The 21,372-nt window shown below is 36.4% G+C and overlaps 2 protein-coding genes across 2 annotated transcripts in view; one reads left to right on the top strand and one right to left on the bottom strand.

Annotated features, from left to right (window-relative positions):
- LOC136817171 (uncharacterized) overlaps positions 1-8,432 on the bottom strand; it is a 76,116-nt gene extending 67,684 nt beyond the window's left edge. Inside the window, exons 1-6 of the mRNA XM_067073506.1 lie at positions 8,083-8,432; positions 7,491-7,640; positions 3,532-3,702; positions 2,685-2,873; positions 1,781-1,954; positions 880-1,062 (exon numbers count right to left, since the gene is read on the bottom strand). Of these exons, the coding sequence (XP_066929607.1) occupies positions 880-1,062; positions 1,781-1,954; positions 2,685-2,873; positions 3,532-3,702; positions 7,491-7,640; positions 8,083-8,143 (928 nt within the window). The 5' untranslated portion in view covers positions 8,144-8,432. The remainder of the gene's footprint in view (positions 1-879; positions 1,063-1,780; positions 1,955-2,684; positions 2,874-3,531; positions 3,703-7,490; positions 7,641-8,082) is intronic.
- An 11,538-nt stretch (positions 8,433-19,970) lies between these two features.
- On the top strand, positions 19,971-21,325 carry LOC136817133 (uncharacterized; the record flags this gene model as incomplete). The annotated part of the gene is given in 4 exon segments (XM_067073467.1): positions 19,971-20,191; positions 20,309-20,680; positions 20,830-21,057; positions 21,179-21,325. Coding segments are annotated over 4 exon segments (964 nt in total), but the record flags the coding sequence as incomplete, so codon positions are not given.
- Between the last annotated feature and the right edge of the window lie 47 nt (positions 21,326-21,372).

Genomic DNA, 21,372 nt, shown 5'->3' with positions numbered 1-21,372 from the left:
AATAGACGTCCCCCCCCGCTAATTGTTAAGAAAAAAAAAATCCAGCCCAGCCCCCCCCCCGCCCGCTCTTATTAAGACCCCCTCCCCGCTAATAAAAGTCGAATAATTCAATATTTTATTACAGTGTAGATAGACCTTAAACTTGTTAAAACTGTCCTTTTTGTCAGTATTGCTTCTTATTTTACGTGTTCATCTGTTAAAGTCTTTTTGTTGTTGTTGAAATTGATATCAATTTAAAAAAACCTGTCTTCAAATTACCCCCCCCCCCCTCTTATTATTCCATCCCCCGCTTATTAGAATTTAGAAAATTTTCCTACCCCCCTGCTTATTCGGACCCCCCCCCCGTCTATTCGGGGGACAAGAGTAATGCTAAGAACAACATTGTGTTACAGATTAGGTATAAGTGAGGTTAAGCATACAAGGATAATCACGACGACGGACGAAAAATGTAATAGGCTAGTGAAAATACGAAATTTGATTGGTTGAAACTCACTAGCCTGTTAAATTTTCGTTCGTCGTCGTGATTTTGTCGATTTACTTAACCTCACTATAAACTAGCAAACCAGTCTGTTAATTATACATGTTAGAGGTTAGGAGTTCAAGCACGGTGCGGGGTGTTTGCTTAAACAGGAGCTGTGTAGGAGAGCGAACAGAATTATGTAGCTCCTACGATTACTTATGCCAGTCTAGGTTTTTGGTAAAAAACTGCAGAGGCGTCACTCCAGAAGTTATGAATTAAGATAGGAAAAAAAAACTGTGAAATTGATTAGTGAAATTGATGTTTAGGCTTAAAAGTCAAAAAGTTGAGAGCACTTGAAGGCTTGAAAAAAATTAGTTATACAAATACGTGTAGGAACAAATGTAACAAATTTAACATACCTTTACAGTTAGTTTTTGGGCAAATTTCAGTTTCGTCAGCAGATCCAAGACAATCATCACCGCCTTTGCTGGGTGCAGGATTTGAACATGATCGTTTTCTTGAGCGAACGCCTTTGAAACATTCAACATTCTGAGAACATGAAGACCATTGACTCCAGCTTCCCCACTTTCCATTCACAGCACCTAGATGTATATCAAGAAAACTAAGCTTCTCATAGTAGATCCGTTTTGTAACAAATATCATGAAAACATGCAAATTTGGTATAAGAAACTAGATTAAGACTGACATTTTGCAAGCAGGAGACTATTGGGACCTAGCTTCCCCAGTTTCCATTCACAGCACCTAGATGTATTTCAAGAAAACTGCCCTTAGCTTCTCATAGTGGATCCGTTTTGTAACAAATATCATAAAAACATGCAAATTTGGTATGAGAAACTAGATTAAAACTGACATTTTGCAAGCAGGAGACTATTGGGACCTAGCTTCCCCAATTACCATTCACAGCAGCTAGCTATTTCAAGAAAACTGCTCTTAAGCTTCTCATAGTAGATCCGTTTTGTAACAAATTTCACAAAAACCTAAGTTAGAGCTCTTCCAATGTGCGGCTATAGGATTTCGTGGGAATTTTCTTTTTTTCTCAAATATTGTGACCTTCATTATAGACATACACACAAAATTGTTTCTACTTGAAGTCGTGTTCTTACACAGGAATTTTCTTCGGGACACCATGTATATTATAATACACCATTGCAATGTCTTCTGACATTACATCACAAACCCAACATCTGATTGGTTGTAAATGACGTAAAATTAATCAATACGTCACTTTCAACCAATCAGCTATTGGATCCGTGGAAGACATTGCAATGGTGCATATCATGAATTTAAAAGTATTCCAACCTTCACAAATAGCTAATCGACAATGTTTTGCTTCATTGAATGCACCAGTGCAATTTTGAGCTGTAGATCCTTGAGGGACTGGATCATTACATAATCGATATCGTGATTTGAATCCTGTACCACAACTTCTTGAGCATGGAGTAAATGAAGACCATTGGCTAAAACCTCCATCAACTAAATAAAAAAGAAAGATGTTGTAATTATATTTTACAATATAAACTAGTAAATGGGACCGGAGTCAAACTTTAATAATGACATATGTAAGATAAAGTGATTTTCCTACTATTTGCGTAACGTATCAATACAATGTTGACAATTTAGTTTTTAGCACCTATTTATGCTACATTAAGAGGTTTTATATCATTTGAAATGAACTTAATCACAAAAAAACACCAAAAGATTTGTTAGTATACAGGAATTTTAATCCCAGAAAATTCAACTAAATTCCCATAAAATTACGCCGTACTTGTGGCTTACTATCCAAAAGTTCACTGAACATTCAAACGAAAATATTTCCGCTGAAAATTAAGATTGCCAAATATCTTGAGATATGGACCAAAAAGGCCGTGTAAAACACGAAACCTTCCAAATTATATAACAGCTTGTTTTTAACTTATTCTAAAATGGCTGTACGGCAGAATATTTGCGAATTTTGACAGCTTTGGTTGCTGAGCATAGTTAAGCATTGGTCAATCAATTTAATCCATCATCCGAAATGTGACGGAAACTTAAAGCTTTATTTTTTTCTCGCCTAAGAAAGGTTGAAGATTCGTCTTTAGCCCTTGTCTTGAAACACAATGAATCTTCCGTCTTTCTCGGTCAATTAGTCAAGATCTAAATACACGTTCTCCTCCTCTGTAAAAATACAAAGCACAGATTAAATCCTTAATCAATAATCAACTACCTGGACAAACATCAAAACATCCAATGATTTCTTCTGTCGAATTTCCAGGGCAAGGCTTTCCTCCGAACATTGGTGGTGGCATATTGCATTGTCGGTATCTTTTGATTAAGGATCCACCATTTCTGGTGCACTGCTTTGGACATGAACTCCAGTCGCTCCAAGGGGACCAAGAGCCGTCGGTTTTAGATTCTAAGGAAAAGAACGTCTGGTCAAAGTCTTTTGTCGTTGTATAAAATCGAATTACTTTAAAAACCTCTGTGGATTTGAGTAAAACAGCCAAGTATTTTTGTCTAGCTATATTTTAAAGTCGAGAAAATTTCTGAAAATGGGTTCTCACACGGTTCTTACGTTGAAATTCTATTGTTTTTTACTAAAAGTCAAAAATTTATAACTTAATTATCTCGACTTTGGGAAATATTTAGGCAAAAATACTTTAATGTATTGCTAAGGACGAAATAGAAAGATTTCACATGCGAAATATGTCAAGCCATCTGATTATCCTTTTAATAACATCTAAGGTCTTATAAATTGTAAATGTGTTAGATTGTTTCATAGAAAAACCATTTTTTTCAACTTTCTTCTCGAAGGGAAATCTGCACAGATTTGTGCATTGCCCCCATTTAAAGGGAATAAAAAATAGCATGTAGGCAGAGGCACCAATCCTATGAAATAGGCTTATAACTCCTGACTATTTTTATTTGAATGTTCGATCACTCATTCCTAAAAATTATGTCGTATCCCAGCTGGCACACAACGTTCTTCGTTCAAATAACGTTATTTGGACGTTATGAATGTCACATGGACGTTGTTTTGACGTTGTGTGCCGTCTGGTATGCAACATAATTACCTGGGCACGGCATGACACATTCCATTTTGGTTTCCACAGTTTTACCAAAACATTGTGATCCGCCTCTTGATGGCGGAGGGTTGTCACATACACGTGTTCTGTTGACGATGGACCCCCCGCAAGGTTTCTCACACGTGCTCCATTGCGTCCAATCTGATAAACCTCCATCGACTGAAATAAGAGTATTTATCATAGTGACGTTTTTATTCATCAAATCATGAAATAGACTATGCTATAATCTAAGACAAATCACTATCTAAGTAAAATGCCCAAAGCCGAAGAAAATTCACAAACGGGCTTTCAGCCGAAAAGAGTTTACAGCCGGTAGAGTTTGCCAGTTCTTCTAAACTCCCCCGCCGATTGTTTTTTCGTATAACGCAATAACACCATATTTTCCCGCCTCTATTATCACGATAACATCGTCTTATCATGAAAAGTTAAAAAATTATTCCTGTGTTTCGGATATTCTTTCCAAAATTTCTTATTCCTGGTCAATGAGTAGACCCCCTATGGATTGAAAAAGATGACTGCTTGGTGGATAGGGGCTATGTTGGTTTAAGTAAGTAATGAATTTATTTGTCTTAATAAGCGAGACGAGCGACCACGCTCATAGACATAAAGCTAAACTAAGGAGGTGGTCGCACGCTACTGTTACAAGAAAAATAGTTTCTAAGATCTTGCTAGGATACATTGATAAAAATAATTTTTTTATAAAATAGCAATAAAGAAATAAAAATTCAGAACCAAACTCGGAAATCGTAAAATTTCGTTTCATCAATCATTTCATCTCATAACTTTTGCTAGCAACTTACGAATCGAGAGGGGTCTATATCGCTTTGCAATTTTTATACTTATACACTAGTAGAGAACTCTAGCAAGAACGTGATGCATTGCGTCCAATCTGATAAACCGCCGGATTTACGTAATGAAAAAATTTGATGAAGAAGAAAATGAAGACATTTGCGAAGAAGAGTATTTCAACTTCAAAGAGCTTATTTTCGGGGAAGAAAAAATATTTTGAACATTTTTTTGCGGTACCAGTGGATACCCCTTAAAACCCACAATAAAAAGTGGTACCCTCTATCTCATTGTTTAGTTGGAGTGTAAGGCTGAAACTTTTTGTGTTGAAAGTACGTTGTCTATGATTGTCTTCCCTAGCAGTGATGTTTTGTAGAAAACAGTTTTCAGTTTTTCACGAGGAAGTGAAAAAGTGCAGTTTTAGCTATTTACCCCTTAAAACTAAAATGGTTTTTCTCGAATAACTTTTTACAAAAAGTTCTTTGACCTCCTCAATTTTGAACAGTGATTCACTGTAAGTTATATGTTATGAATAGACCATTAGTAACCTAAATGATCTCAAAAATATGTGTTAAAATCAAAATACCCCTTAAAACCTACAAAAATAAGGCTAAAAACCACAAAGTCCGACCCTTGCTACGGGATACTCAAGCTGATGGATACAAATTTGGTGTTGCTTCGTGATTCAATGGATCAAAGACTTGCTAGAAATTCATTCCCACAACAATATTTTCATTTTTCAGGATTTCATGCCCATAATGCAATTGGTGTGGTGGTTTTTTCGTCAAAAACGGCTACGAAAGGCCAAAACCTTCATTCGCTTCATTTTTGACCTATGGTTTCTAATGTTTTTCTAAATCTCCATCAAATTTGGACATTTTGGTATGCAACATGACCAGGTTTTGAGAAGTCGATTTTCAGATTTTATTGATCATCACCATAAAAGTGCTTAAAGTAGAATTTTAAGGGCCTGTCATTTTCTTTGGGGTCTATTCACGAAGATGAAAATGATTTTTTCATACCTACCATAAGTATAGGTATCTAAAAAGTATAGGTTTTACGACCTTAAATTCAATTGTGTAATTTCTAGGTCCAAAAGACCTGATTTTTTGAAGGGATTTTTGATAAAATTTTGAATAACTTCGAATTTTAAGATACTTTAGCATCTTTAAAATCCTTAAAATTTGGTATTTTATGAAAGAACATTTATAAGAGGTTGTAAAAAAGTGAAACATACCACATAAAATTAAATCTGGTAGTTATGAAAGCCAAAAATGCAACATTGTGGGTTTTAAGGGGTATGTGGTTTTAAGGGGTATCCACTGGTATATGGTGTATCTTTTACCGAACTTAAATAAGTTTTTCGGAAAATTTTTCTAAAAGCTTATTTTTGCTTCAAAATCTTGAAAATAGTGCTTTTTGACCAATTTTCCGTCCCAATTTTTCATAGAAGAACAGCCATAACTTTTGATGCATTAATTTAGAAAAATTTTCCGGAAAAATTTAAAACTGTTTAATTCTTTGCGGACAGTTTGAAAAAATTTCGAAACAAAAAGGTTAATTGCCCATTAAAACTTAGCACTTTTTATGAAAGAAGGCGAAGCAACATATTATTAATGTCTTTTTAAAGTTCATAACGTCATTTTTGAAATTAAATTCTTAATTACTCTTAAGGTTAAGAAGGGATTTGATTAAAAATACTAAAATCAATTTTCCGACTATGGTCAGAGCCCTTAAGTTTCACACGTTAAAACTAACCTAGAAGAGCTTGGGAATTACGAAGAAAAATCAATACTTCGATCAAGTGATCTTTAGATAAACCTTTGAAGCAGTTTTTCAATCTTGGCCAATCAAAAGGGTTTGATCAGAGTTTGTTGAAAAAGAGGCACTCACAAAAAAGCCACTTTGGCGAAAAGTCGCTAGATCACAAATATCTAGCTGAAAGTGAATGTTGGGGGCGTAAGGTATTTCGGATTTGCGGAAATCGACCCTTTTTTCTTCGGAATTTCGGAAATCGAGGAAAATTCCTTCGGTATTTCGGAATTCTGATATTGTTTCGGTATCGGAAATCCATGAATTTTTGTTTCGAATTTTCGGTTTTATAAAGTTTTTATCCCCCTTTTTCGGAATTCATACATGAAAAATCAAATTTGATGGAAAATTAGTCAAAACGAGGAAAAATACCCAAAAGATCGGTATCGGAATTGCAAGTATTTTTTTACGGAATTTCGGAAATTTTTGCTAAATTATTCGGTATTTTGGAAATCGCAAATCCCGTACCCCACCCCCCGTGAATCTAGCGCTCTATTGGCGGACACCCCTTTCCGTTTAAGAATGGCGATTATAATTAGTTCAGAATTTAAATTCACGGCGTAATGTTTAATATGAAAATATCAAAATAGCCCGAGCGTATGTATCGGAGGATATCGAGGGCGACAGTAAGTGATACAAAATCGTCGATGTACGGCTCTATATCGCCTTTGCTCACCTAAACAGACGACGGTATCTTGGTGTTCTTACCGTCGTCGAGCAAAGTGGACGGCGATTTCGGCCCCATGTCAGCTTTGCTTTATACCGCCCCCCTCGATTTATCTCGAATACATAAACTCGCTAATGACGCGAGGGGTGGGGTTCAGTGGTAGTAATGCTAAGAAAATTCATCAAAACATTGGTTTTTAGGGGTCATTGAAATCTAATTTTTCTAAAGGGCTTTTCCAGAAAAAAATGGAATATGGGGGTGGCGGATATAACATTTTTTAGAATTTTACCCCACCCCGGTCATCGTGAATTTTGACAAGCATCAGTTGACCCCCTGGACATTCAAAATGAACCTCAAACCGAGCACAATTACTCCCGAAGAGAGCAAGTTTACTCCCCGGACAAGGCACATTTTCTAGTTTACCCCCCGGACACTATACCCTCCACCCCCATGTACGGACATTTTCTGGAAGAGCCCAAATCTAATTTCGGTCTTAAACTTGGCGTCGGAATGACGCTAGTCGAGGGAATAATCGATATGTGAGTGGCCCCTACCCAATGGGCAAAAACGTCTTTTGGACACTAATGTACGTTTCTAGGACTTCTAAAGGTCTTAAAACCGTCCATTGAATGTCCATAAGACGTAGCATGCCCATAGGGTAAAAAGACAAATCTAAACTTACTTGGACCATCTTCTTTCCTACTGTTTTCACCATGACAATAATTACCAGATGTTGGCAGAGGGTTTGTACATGAACGCGTTTTGATTCTCTTGTTGCCAGAACATAATCCTTTTCCCCAACTACTCCATTCTGACCAACCCGACCATCCAGCTGTGAAAGTAAAAATTCATGCATTATTTTTTTCCCAAATAGCTATTTATGCAGGAACCCCTTGTTTTGTTAGCAAAGCATATCTTTAACAGTTTGGGACCCTGCATAGGCGTAGCGAGATACTCTGCAAAATTTATAGATGAGAGCGGTTTTTACGACACTGTAATTATTGTCTTTGTTTTATCAAAAGATAATCAATATGTCATGAACGTCTGCACTCCCTCATAAATTTTGCAGAGTATCTCGCTACGCGTATGCCCTGAATTACAGATTGCCAAAATTTTTATTGAATTCCATTTCTTATTTAAAGATAGAGAGGGTCCCTGAGTGTCCTCGTTACTACGCGGAAAATTTAAGCTAGATAAAAATCGTTTAAAATTTGTCACTTGTGGCAAAAACCGGGTGTTTCCGTAGAATACATTACACCATAGATATAACTTACCTTTGCACTGCACAGAAGACAGCATAAAAATAGTCAAGAAAATAGAAAATAACCAATTCATTTTTTATGAATTTATGGCATTTGGACTCCAACTGCTATAAATCTGAAGAGGAACGGCTTTCTTCACAACTTAAAAAAATATGTGGAATTAAAGTCCAGTAATGTGCTACACAGAGCAACTTTGTTCTTCCGTTAGCTCTTCTTTCCAAAGATTTCCAATACGATGGCCACAATTGAAAGTAAAAGAGTTTGTATTATCTGTTCTGTTGACAGCTTTCTGACCTTGTGCGTCAACTGTCAGATAGCAATTAGTAATCGAGCATCTTCATAGCCCCTCTCTCTTAGATCACAATTTGTACATCTGTGTGTACAAACTTTTTATTATAAAGCTAATACACTATATATTTGTTTGTTTGTTGGTAATAACTTTTTAATTGGTGCTTCATCAATTTTATGGTGTGTATACTTTAAATTTGCGACTTTTATACCACTATCAAATAGGATGATCCTGAATCAGTCTTCTGATTCATAATAAAATGTTAAATGCTAAAATCCTTAAAACATGTTTTTATTTCTGTTTCCTGTTGGACGTGAAAATCGAAAATTAGGGAATACACGTTTTTATTATAAGAACATCCAAAAGCTTTGAAGCCTTTTGATGTTCTTAACTTTCTAAGTTTTAAGTCTAAAAATGTTCTTAACGTGTTCTTATTTTCACTATTTTGCGACTATTTTTGTCAATTTTCCTAAGAAAATAGCTGTTTTAGGGTCTGTAAAGCCTTAAAATGTTCTTAACTTGATCTTAGTATTTTAGCCATCGAAGCCTTATGTTCGTATATAGTTTGTGCTTCGATAAAAAAACGTGTGTCGTATTAAAAAATCTCTTCTGAGATATTCTTTGATACTGTGAAATGAAAAAGAGAAAATTATTTTCATAGTTGTTTAAATGTTTGACAATGTGTGGCCAATAGCTAAAAGCTGGATAAATACTTGTCAACGTAATGTATGGAGGTTGTTGTTTACTTTGTTAAAGATTCTTCTTCGAGAAATTATCGAGAATTGGTTTTCTAATTTTGGGATGCTATGTAGCTGTTGTTACCTGAATAAAGTATTATTAAAAATCATGTTAGTTTACTCATGGAGGTAATAAAAATATAGATGGAGAGTCAATGCCTTTTGTTCTATTCTGATTTATCATCGGAAGCAAACAGCTGTTTGGTTGCTTTGGGAATAAGATGATTAATTTTGGGTATACTCATGGGAATATTTAAGATGAATGAAAAGACATTACATTTTTAACAAGTATCTTGAAATATAATAGCCTTGTCATGAAAAATTGAAAAAAAACTTCACATAATAAGCACAATACTCCAAACTTCTAGGGGAAGCTGCCCATAAAGCCATCGATAGATTTAAAAAAGAATTACGTGTTACGATTAGGAACCTTGTATCGATCATTTTGTCAGAGTATGAAAACCGCTGCCCACTTAGACGTGAAGATTTTAAGATAAGAAACTTTCAATGATAATGTGATGCAACTCTCAATGTTAACAAAATGGCAGCCCAAAAATGTGTCCTTATGAAAATAATATACTCTTTTAGTCTTACATCAGTTGAAACTATTTCGAATCGCATTTTAACAAGGATTTTCGGCAAAATTAAGTTTTTCAAAATCAACCAAACAGTCTCGTTCTGTTCTTATAAAGTTATAAATTGATGTTTTTTGCTTCCAATGATGGTACATCAAAGAAAAGCCGCTTTGAATAGATTTATAAAAGATTTCAACGACCATTTAGATCATTACCGAGACGTTTTCTCTCCATCTATATCTTTATTACCTCCATGGTTTACTTAGCTTAAGTGCTGAAAACTAAACCTTTTTATTTCACGAAATGCGATTGTACCTTTTTCTAAAGTTGACATATTTAAGTCTTTGACTTTAAAATAATATCAAATTTAACATAAGAAACGCGTTCAAGAACCCATTTTTTCCAACCAAGATTTCAAATTGCCATATCTCAACTTTTTTTTTTAGATTTACTAGGGTTATGTTATAAAAAAAAGCAGCCCAAAAAAGGTGCCAAAATTCATACATTGCTAGACATTTTCGAACCAACGATCGAGTAAACCCCTGGGCGCCCTAACCTTTACGGCCGACGGGGATGTGCCACTCGAATGAAAAATCGAAACAGTTTCCGGTTTTCACCCTGAAAAGTGATTAGACAAAAAATTGAAAATCACCCTGAGAAAAAGTAATTTTGGGAGCCTATCAGATATCTTCAGAGCCTAAAAAAGAGACCCTGATCAGCGGCACGTCCCCACACCCGATTTTGCCTAAGTACCTAAAAACAAATCTTGAAATTTTTGTTTGCTGATTAAGATTTAAAGAAACACTGCAATTTCTGGTTCCCCATGGTGTTCGAGTTATATGGGGACTCGATTAAGTCGCATTTGAAAATTTTGACGCTTTTTTTTTTGTTTGGTTCACTGGACTAAATCCATTATAAAAACTCCTCTTTCCAGTTTTTTAGTCAGAAATAAAGCCAATACACGTTTTTTATAAGAATAAACTATATAAGAGCACAAGGCTTTGGTGGCAAAAATAAGTGGACTCGGAATTGCTCGATTTCTTGGGGAAATGGACAAAAATACCCACAAAATGGGAAAAGATAAGAGCATGTTAAGAACATTTTTAGGCTTAAAACTCTTCGCTTTTAGGGCCATAAAAACGTCTTCTCAATATAAGCTGCAGCGGATACAAAAAAGGCTGTAATTTTTCAAATGAAATTTTAGTTTTGCGCTCGTTGAAAAGATCATGAGGAGTGGGATGAAGAAGAATGAGCCTATCCTAAGCATAGGGCATAGGCCTTGCCCTAAAGACAAGGATCACAGCGCTAGACAAATAAAAAAAGAAGTTGTATAATCTAAAAAAATACCAACAATAAACTATAAGTAAAAATTTAGGAAGCACGATTAATAACATTACGCCAAACATTTCTATCCTGAGCACATTCATACCACTCATTTCGACCAATATTCACTTTTTTGAGTGCTTTATACACTTCACGACCATACGTGTAATCTGGGGCACCTCTGGGACGTTTTTCTCGGAACCATGAAGTTAACATTTGATGAGGTAGCCTGTCAGATTTCATCCAGCCAGCGTAGCTGACGACGAGTAACATAGGCATCCATTGACAACAAACCAATTCGTAATCGAGGTCAGCATTACTGATGTGGTGTAAACGAGTAACACGACACATAGTACGAATACAGCGAGCGTGGAAAGTTCGTAAACAGTTCAAGAGCTTTTCCGTGAGACACCAGAGAATAGGCAAAATAAAACCTTCATAAACTGACTTTTTGACGGTGGATGTAATAAGTATCGGACTGAAAAGACATTCACGAAGAGCACCGAATGCACGACTAACAGAGCTTATACGAGCTTCGACATCAGCTGCATCACTACAATCGGTTCTTGGGTAACTTAATGCATGTCCCATAATTGCATTAATTTTTCCGCCCCAGTTCCAGTCCCTAAACCATAACAAACTATACATTTTTGGAAGCGTAATTGGATGTAGAATACCGTATTCGGTGTAACTCGAATTTTTTCTCAGTATAATTCGTGGATTCCTCCAAAAGACTCACGCACGATCCAAAGCTAGAGAACACTCAGAAACGCTAGCTAGGAGATTGAACATCTGGAAAGAAGGAGACTTTGATAAATTGTTGAGGGAAACAAGAGAAATACAGAAACGTTATCCCCGAGTTGACGCTTTAAAGACTAAAGACAAAAACAAGCCAATCACACTCTTCACGAAGCACATGTTAAAGGGCAACATCTCCGCGGCAATTAGAACTCTTGAAGATACAGCTTCGAGTGGTGTCCTGCAACCAACCGGGGATGTAATAAACACTCTTAAATCGCTTCATCAAAATGCAAACGAACACACCGACGATTGTATCATCTCCAAGAAAGAAGTAGTTCCAGTTGACCCAATCATCTTTGAGTCCATTGATGGGACAATGATTCGAGAGGCAGCAATTAAGACGAAGGGTGCTGCTGGACCATCAGGACAAGATGCTGACCAATGGAGACGTATCCTTGCCTCCAAGAACTATGGCAAATACAGCTCTGATTTGAGGGAAGCAATGGCACGCATGCTGAAAATCTTATGCCGACAAAAAGTTGATGTTAAGAGACGATCAATTGAAGCTATACTTGCTTGTAGATTGATACCTCTAGACAAAAACCCAGGGGTACGGCCAATTGGAATTGGAGAAGTGATGAGACGTATCTTCGGCAAAGTTCTGATCAACACCATCAAGCCAGATATCCTTAAAGCAACTGGTAGTGTTCAAGTGTGCGCTGGACAGCAGGCTGGCTGTGAAGCGGCAGTTCACGCAATCAACCAACTATTCCAAGAAGATGAGACAAACGGAGTGATACTAGTGGATGCAGCGAATGCTTTCAACAGCATTAACAGAAGATCACTGCTCCACCACATCAAAATATTGTGTCCAGCTATGGCTCAATATATTCACAACTGCTACCACCGCCAATCAAGACTTTTCCTCATGGGAGGAAAGGAGATTGCATCGCAAGAAGGTACCACATAAGGCTACCCTACAGCAATGCCAGCATATGCAATTGGATTGATGCCACTGCTTGAGATCCTTCAAGAAGATTTGCTGACACAAGGAGTTAAAAATGCTGCATATCCTGACGACCTCGCTGGTACTGGGAAGCTTCAAGCCCTGAAGAAGTGGTGGGATGACGTCAATGACTTAGGACCTCTCCTAGGTCACAACCCAAAAGCTTCCAAGTCGTATTTGATAGTGAAGGAGGAGAAGCTCGAAGAAGCAAAGGTGCTATTCAATAACACAGGAATCAACATCACGGTTGATGGACACAAATATCTTGGTGGTTTCATTGGTCAAGAGGGTGGCCAACAGGAATATGTGAAGAAACTGATAAAAAAATGGCAAGCTGAGCTCCAAACACTGAGTGAAATCGCAAGATCAGAACCACACCTCGCCTACTGTGCATTCTTTGGTGGGTATGCTAGCAAGTTCACCTACTACCTACATGTGATGCCCGGAATTGAGGAATATCTGAAGCCCCTCGATGAAGTTATTGACAAACATTTCATTCCTTCAATTACTTAAAACCATCACTGCAGCGCCGAAGAAAGACTACTCTTGTCACTACCGGTGCGTATGGGAGGATTGGCATCTTATCATCTCTGGCGAAGGAAGAATTCCAAAACTCCAGAGAACTTACAATGAAGTTCTCCGAAGACATCATCGAACAGAAACCAGTGTACGAAGTTGACAACCGGGCAGCAAAGTCTGAGATCAAGAGAAAACGGAAAGAAGGAAGAACAATCATCCTCGAAAATCTCCGCAGAGAAATGACACGTCAAGAGCTGAAAGCGAACGATCTTGCTCAAGCAAAAGATGCATCCAATTGGTTGACCACTGTACCCCTGAAATCTGAAAGTTTCAACCTATCAAAAAGAGAGTTCTTCGACGCAATTGCCGTCCGATACAGATGGAACATGAAGCACCTACCATCAACATGTGCGTGTGGCAAGTCGTTCTCTGTCGAGCATGCACTTTCCACATCAGTGCTGGAGGCTTTTGGGTTCGTGGACAACGAGCATTTTTTTATGTAAAGGTATTCAACGCCTTAGCCAGGAAACCCTCAGCCCAAAGTCTCAAAAGCGCTTTTGCGTCAAACGAACGGGAAAAAAAGAGAAACTACAACGAACGAATTATCAAAGTTGATCATGGATCATTCACTCCGTTAATATTATCCATGAATGGTGGAATGGGTGTAGAGGCTGAGCACTTCTTTGAGCGTTAGCTATTCTACTAGCGGATAAGACTGGTTCTAACGCGTCTCAAACCAAAAATTGGATTAGAACAAAAATTTCGTTTGCTTTAACGAGATCAGTCGTAACATGTATTGGCGGTACACGAACACTAAAACCAAACCTTAGGTTTGATGAAATTGATTTGTTAAATAACAATATTTTGAAATCTTAGCTTTTCATAGATTTTAGTACCTAATTTTTTCACCGTATTTTCCATTGCTTTTGCTTATGCTTTTGAGTTTGGCATGACCCGCTAGGTTGTGCTATTTCGACAGTATTGCGATTCAGTTTTCAGTTTTGTTTGTGTGGTGATTTCAATCTTTTATTTAACTTTGAATTCTATTTTCTAGCTCTACGTATTTTAAACAATTTATAATATTTATATATTGTAACGTTTTAATTTAATATTTAATTATTATTAATATCATTATAATTAGAGATATCTTTAAAAAACCTGATTATGACGTCATGATTGATGACGTCATGAATACAAAAAGTTGAAAATCTCGAGAAATATTAATCAAAACTTTATGAAATTTGGACCGGTGATCAAGTATATTGAGATGTTTCAAAATTTTTTGAAAGTATTTCCCAAAATTAATGACGTACTGTATCAGGTTTTAAGCGTAAGAAAGATACATTTCTAAATTGTCCACCTAGAAAGAAAACTACAAGCAAATCAGTACCACCACGGTTAGTTGAGATTTGCGAACTCAAGGAAAACAAAGAGAAAGAACTTGATGGGCTAAACCCAATTCAAAACTGATGGTGTAGTTCACACACTTTCACTATTTGTCACTGATTTGCCCCTAAATTTTCTCAAAGGATTCTACAAATTTGTCTCATTAGTATTTGTACAGAATTAGACTTTACATCCAAGCATAATGTGTGATGATAAGGGTAGGGATAATTTTGGAAATGATGGATCATCAAGTACATAGGTCAAATGCATCTATATTTCCGTTATAAATCTTAGACTTAATTGTAAAACATTTATTTATTTATTTTTACAGAGAAAAGTACAATATAACAAAAAATATGGAAAAAATCACTCACCCAAGATCAGAAAAAGCAAGAGCACGTAGAAATAAAAGAAAGGATGGCATCAAAAAGCAGCAAGCAATATGGAACTTCAAAAACAAAATAGAATATTGAAAAAAGCTGTTAAACCGTCAAAACTAGCCTTAGCAACTCAAAGGCGTGTATTCAATGGTCCAATTAACTATTCGGTGAAGCTTTTGAAATCATTCAACGATAAGTCTTTTTCCATTACGAAAGAATTGAAATTCCCTTACAGTGCATTTTTTCAAATTTTAAACTCTTTTAGAGAAAAAAAAATCAACATTTTCGAGCAAAAATTTATCCCCCCGGGATAAGCTAGAAAGAAGGAGCCCCCCCCCCCCCCACAAAGAGCCGAGGGTGTTACGCGACGAAAAGAATGACGAGACGAGAAGAATGGCTAGATAAAAGCTGAATTGTGTCTGGATCTCTCTGGAATCCCATCTAAGCCTCTTTCAAGTTCAGTATAAAGTAAAACTGATCTGGTTACATCCACATTGGCTTGACATTTGACGTTGCTGATTTCCTGCTCTGTGATGCCTTTCCTAAGAAAAAGAAAAAGAAAGAACAACGAAGTCAAGAAGTTTTTGAATGAACACAAAGAAAGTAGCTTTACCAGTGATTAAAAATCTATATCTCCTTCATGTTTTCCTTCATGCCAGAGGCACAAATTATGCACAAATTATGTGACTGATTGATAGGTTTTTAGATAAAGCAATGTTTTTTCTATATTAATTGCTGTTATGTTATTCCGTTAGCAAGGGGCAAAGAGGTGTCGAGAGGTATGACTATTTGTCTATATATTTAAATAACATTAGGCTCCAAGGTCCATTCTCGCTATATTGACTTTTGACCAGATGGTTTGTAACCAGACTGTTGTATAAATATATATTATCGGTCATTGTCATCATGTCAATGACATATCAATGACATTGATTCAAATACAAGCTAATAGATATGGTATTCCAATAGGATATTAATCAATCAATTAGATATCAATTCTAAAATAGGTCAAGAAAGTTATATTGTATTGATTGAAAAGGATGAACAATCGATAGACCTTTTGCAGATGACGATGTCATGTTGAAACTCCAGCATCATATTAATGACAAGAGAAAAAATCTATTACACTATTCTACTAATTATGCATCCACGTGTTATTGTTTTAATGCTGGAGTTCTTAACTATTTAACATGGCATTGTGATCTGTACAATATCTATATATTATCGATGAGGTACGATTATAATATCGCTTAGCTTCTGGTCTGGTGTTGTTGATTCTTGTCTATTGACTCATCGATTATTATCAATTCATTATCCATTATCAACTCTTTTGAACAGTGATCAATTATTGGTCAATCTTTTTTATTATCTGTGGATAAATAAATGATAAATGCTATGATAAATGCTATTGATTGAATTGATAGTAATCTATGTCTAGGTAAAAAATATTGAAAAAGTGATGGGTGAAAATAAAGAAAAGAAGACTCAGTTGACTGAGAATATGATTTTTTCATAGCTTCCTTTAGCTTTGTATCATTTATATTTCCTTTTTTTAAGACATTGAAAAATCACCTCCAGACCCTCCACCTCCTCCTCCATCAATACTCCCAACACAATCATCAACTTCTTTGATACTTGGATTGGATGATTTGAAAAGGAAACTAAATAGTGATATTATACTGGGTAAGATGAAAAAGTTGTGAATAGAATAACCTTTCTTTGTCACCAGTTGACCAGACAAGACTCGTCTTTTTATTAACTGAAAAAATCATGCTTTCTAATTCAGATATTTTTGCGTCAGCAAAAAATGTAAGGTTCTACGTACAGTAAGCCCTTTGGCGTCGGCAAAATCATTTGTGTCAGCAATAGCCGAATGCCGACGCAAATTAGAATGGCTGAAATGAAATGTTTTATCATTAAAAAATTTAGATTCAGAAACTGAAGATGAAATAACAGAAGATAACATTACTGAAACATCTGGTAAGGCCCCTTTCTAGTAGGCACATTTATTTAAATAATTACATTGTAACCTAAGCTTTTTCCTGTTCTTTGTTATAGCTTCTTCAATTATTTTTTGTCATAACTAAAAGAGAAAATCTTCAATAAACAATTGCCAGTGTTTGGTGATTTAACTTGTATATTTCCCTATCTTAGCTTCTAAGTTTGATGATGGTGATGATTATAATGATGTTAATGGTGAAAACCACAAAGAAAATAATGGTTCCAAAGGGGTAATAACTCTCATGGTAATAATTGTGAAATTCTTATTATTTATAGTAATAATTCTTAAAATGAAACATATTTCATCACATTGAAATTGCTTAACACTGCCTATCACACATATACTTAGATTTATCACTATTTATCACTACTTATCTACAGTTATGACAACATATTGAGGTCACTAAGTCAAATGGAAAGCGAAAGTGCCGAGTCTAATGTCTTATCACACATTATCACACCTATCCATAGTTTTACCACAACTTATCACTACTTATCTACAGTTATCACCACATATCGAGGTCACTAAGTCAAATGGAAAGCGAAAGTGCCGAGTCTAATGTTTTATCACACATTATCACACCTATCCATAGTTTTACCACAACTTATCACTATATCTACAGTTATCACCACATATCGAGGTCACTAAGTCAAATGGAAAGCGAAAGTGCCGAGTCTAATGTCTTATCACACATTATCACACCTATCCATAGTTTTACCACAACTTATCACTACTTATCTACAGTTATCACCACATATCGAGGTCACTAATTCAAATGGAAAGCGAAAGTGCCGAGTCTAATGTCTTATCACACATTATCACACCTATCCATAGTTTACCACAACTTATCACTACTTATCTACAGTTATCACCACATATCGAGGTCACTAAGTCAAATGGAAAGCGAAAGTGCCGAGTCTAATGTCTTATCACACATTATCACACCTATCCATAGTTTTACCACAACTTATCACTACTTATCTACAGTTATCACCACATATCGAGGTCACTAAGTCAAATGGAAAGCGAAAGTGCCGAGTCTAATGTCTTATCACACATTATCACACCTATCCATAGTTTTACCACAACTTATCACTACTTATCTACAGTTATCACCACATATCGAGGCCACTAAGTTAAATGGAAAGTGAAAGTGCCGAGTCGAATGCCTAATCACACCTTATCACGAATATCCTTAGATTTATCACAATTTATCACTACTTATCTACAGTTATCGCAACATATTGAGGCCACTAATTCAAATGGAAAGCGAAAGTGCCGAGTCTAATGTCTTATCACACCCTATCACCCCTATCCATAGTTTTACCACAACTTATCACTACTTATCTACAGCTATCACAACATATCGAGTCCACTAAGTCAAATGGAAAGCGAAAGTGCCGAGTCGAATGCCTAGTCACACCTTATCACGAATATCCTTAGATTTATCACAATTTATCACTACTTATCTACAGTTATCGCAACATATTGAGGTCACTAAGTCAAATGGAAAGCGAAAGTGCCGAGTCGAATGCCTAATCACACCTTATCACGAATATCCTTAGATTTATCACAATTTATCACTACTTATCTACAGTTATCGCAACATATTGAGGTCACTAAGTCAAATGGAAAGCGAAAGTGCCGAGTCTAATGTCTTATCACACCCTATCACCCCTATCCATAGTTTTACCACAACTTATCACTACTTATCTACAGCTATCACAACATATCGAGGCCACTAAGTCAAATGGAAAACGAAAGTGCCGAGACTAATGTCTTATCACATCTTATCACACGTAACCTTAGTTATTTCACAGCTTATCACATCCTATTTATACCTATCACACCATTTGACATGGGAAAAGTAATTTTTGATTACGTTTCTTATGTCTACATGTATTTCAACATTTCTCAAGGGATATAAAGTATTAAGTTTAGGTATCTATTAATTAACACAAACAATCAGCTACGTTAGATATTTATACCCTTGAGTATTATTCCGTACTCCATCAACAGTATTATTTTATCTGTGTTCATTCCTAGTAGAATTAATTGAATGTCAAGAGAGTACTTACAAATTATTTTTTTGTTTTGTCTCTTTTGAGAAAATGGTCCATGGGGAAATTATCGGAACATTTTATTCGTCTTCGTAAAGATATAAAAAATAGGACTTTTTTGAAACAATCACATCATAGCACTCACTTGTATGTGTGTTGTTGTGAGTGTTGTAAAATGGAAGCCTTAAGTCAAGAAGTTGAAAGCACTGCATCATCGAGCAATGGCAAAGGAGACGAAGAAAAGGAATTATTTTCCGTTAATGAACTCAGGTCAGTTCCTTTGAAAAAGATTCTGCAGTCCTGTGTTGTCGAGCATGTTGCTGCTTTTTATCAAGTGGCTGCAGTCAGAGTGCTGATAAAAGATGGTGAACTATGGAAGGTGCGTCAAATGTTTGAGGAAAAGTTGAGGTCAGATGCGCATATTGTTGGTTTTTTTTCATGCCCTACAGCTTTGGAGCAGAAGAAAAATGGTCAAAAAACTCCGCCTACCCGGACTTTCATTTTGGGTCATGTTTGATTGGCCTGAATACGCGCTAAGCTCATTTGAAAACCTGCTGACCAAATTGTTCATGTCCATTGGTTTGGAACATTTGAGATGTAAAGCAATCAATGGAAGAGGTTTGTTCTCTGTTTCACTTATTACTGTGTGGCTGATGTATCTTTTTTTGTATTTCCAGTCTGCATATAAGAAATATTTTAATTGAATGAATGGCTTCGAGCTTTATGGGTTTTTTTGTTATGAATCTTTCGCTCCCCCATGCAACAAGATTTGTATTTTCTTATAATTTTTTCCACAGCTAAGACCACCGTTTTGGAGAAATGTCTCGCTTCATTGTGCATCACTCTCAAGGATCACGCCAACGATAGTCTTCTTCTTCTTCACTTTATGACGAAAAGCCAAATCCGCTGTTTAAAAGAAGAAGCCGCCAAAGAAAATGTTGATCTTGAAACCGTTGTGCTGACCGAAGGCACATACCACTCGAGCCAGCATCTAGCAACACTATTTCTTTCAAAACGAATGAACCTGAAATGTGCCGAAGAGCTGAAGGCTGCAAAAATCAACTTGCAGCAGTACCTCCAGCTGAAAATTGTGGACGAAAGTGGTAAGTGCGCATATGATTTCTGATTAAGATTCCTGTGAGAATGGTCTGAAAACTACTTTCACATTTATGATACAAAATTATTTGCAGAGTCCTTATTCTTACGGTACTTTATTTTAGGAGACACAGTCATCCCGCGGATGAAACCTTCAAACAAGTTGAATCAAGCTGTAGATATTGTGCGTCGGTACATGGAGAAATTCAAATATGGCTTGTACGACGGCTCCGTTTATAAAAAGCCACGCGTGGCCAAGTTCACCTACGTTTATTGTTCAGACGTCCATTCATTTATCCATCATATATTGGGTAATTCTGAAGTCGCAGATGTCATTGTATCGTACGTCACGCCCATCGTTTCCTTGCTTTCTGTAAAAGCATGTCGGATGATCGACCCCATAGAAATTGATTTTAATTACATCGAAGTCAAACCACTTGGGACATGCTTTAACATAGAAGGAAAACGCTTTGAGGTTGATCCTGCTGGTCTGAAAGGTAAATTTTGGCAATTTTCAAATATGTGACTTTCTCATAGGTTTCAAGTTATAAAATGAGTTTTACCAGGTCTCTAAAGAAAATGTCCATAGTCGCGATTTTCGTTGCACTTCTTTGTAACCTTTTTAATATTCCTTTCGTCTTTACAGGCTCACCTAGAGCGTACGTGGACTACAATTATACGGGTGAAGTGCCGTGCCCTGAACCTTTTGTCAATGGCATTCGTAATTCGTTCCCCGATCCAAAAGAAAGACTGCTGTTTCTTCGCAAGTACTATCAGCTTTTGCTTCATGGAAAGTTTCCACAAAAAGAAAAGAAATTGTGTCTTGTTGGGAAATCCGACAGTGGAAAGACCAGTTGGTTTGGTGCCTTTCAAGGTGAGTTTTTTATTCAGTATCGGAATTTGGCCTTTTGTGTTGCATTTTCTACTGTGGTTTTGAGTGCAAAAACATCGAAGAGGCAAAAAAGACAAGGATAAATTGATTTATATTTTTCTAGGCATCATCCCAAGTCAGTTAATCGCCGGTGTAATGAATGACGGCAAATTCTCGGCATCACTCATCACAGCACGTACTCAGATAGTCATGATGGACGAGTGGACGCCCGATAGCTTGGCATGTGAAGACGCAAAAAGAGTCTTACAAGGTAAATATACAAGTTTTACATTGTTAGAAAATGAATATGGTGCGAGT

This window comes from Clytia hemisphaerica, unplaced genomic scaffold (genome assembly GCF_902728285.1).
Source record: "Clytia hemisphaerica strain Z4C2 unplaced genomic scaffold, Clytia hemisphaerica genome assembly, whole genome shotgun sequence".
In the NCBI taxonomy this organism is placed as follows: Eukaryota; Metazoa; Cnidaria; class Hydrozoa; order Leptothecata; family Clytiidae; genus Clytia; species Clytia hemisphaerica.
Note: the sequence above shows the minus strand (reverse complement) of the source record. Positions and strands in the feature narration are given on the sequence as shown.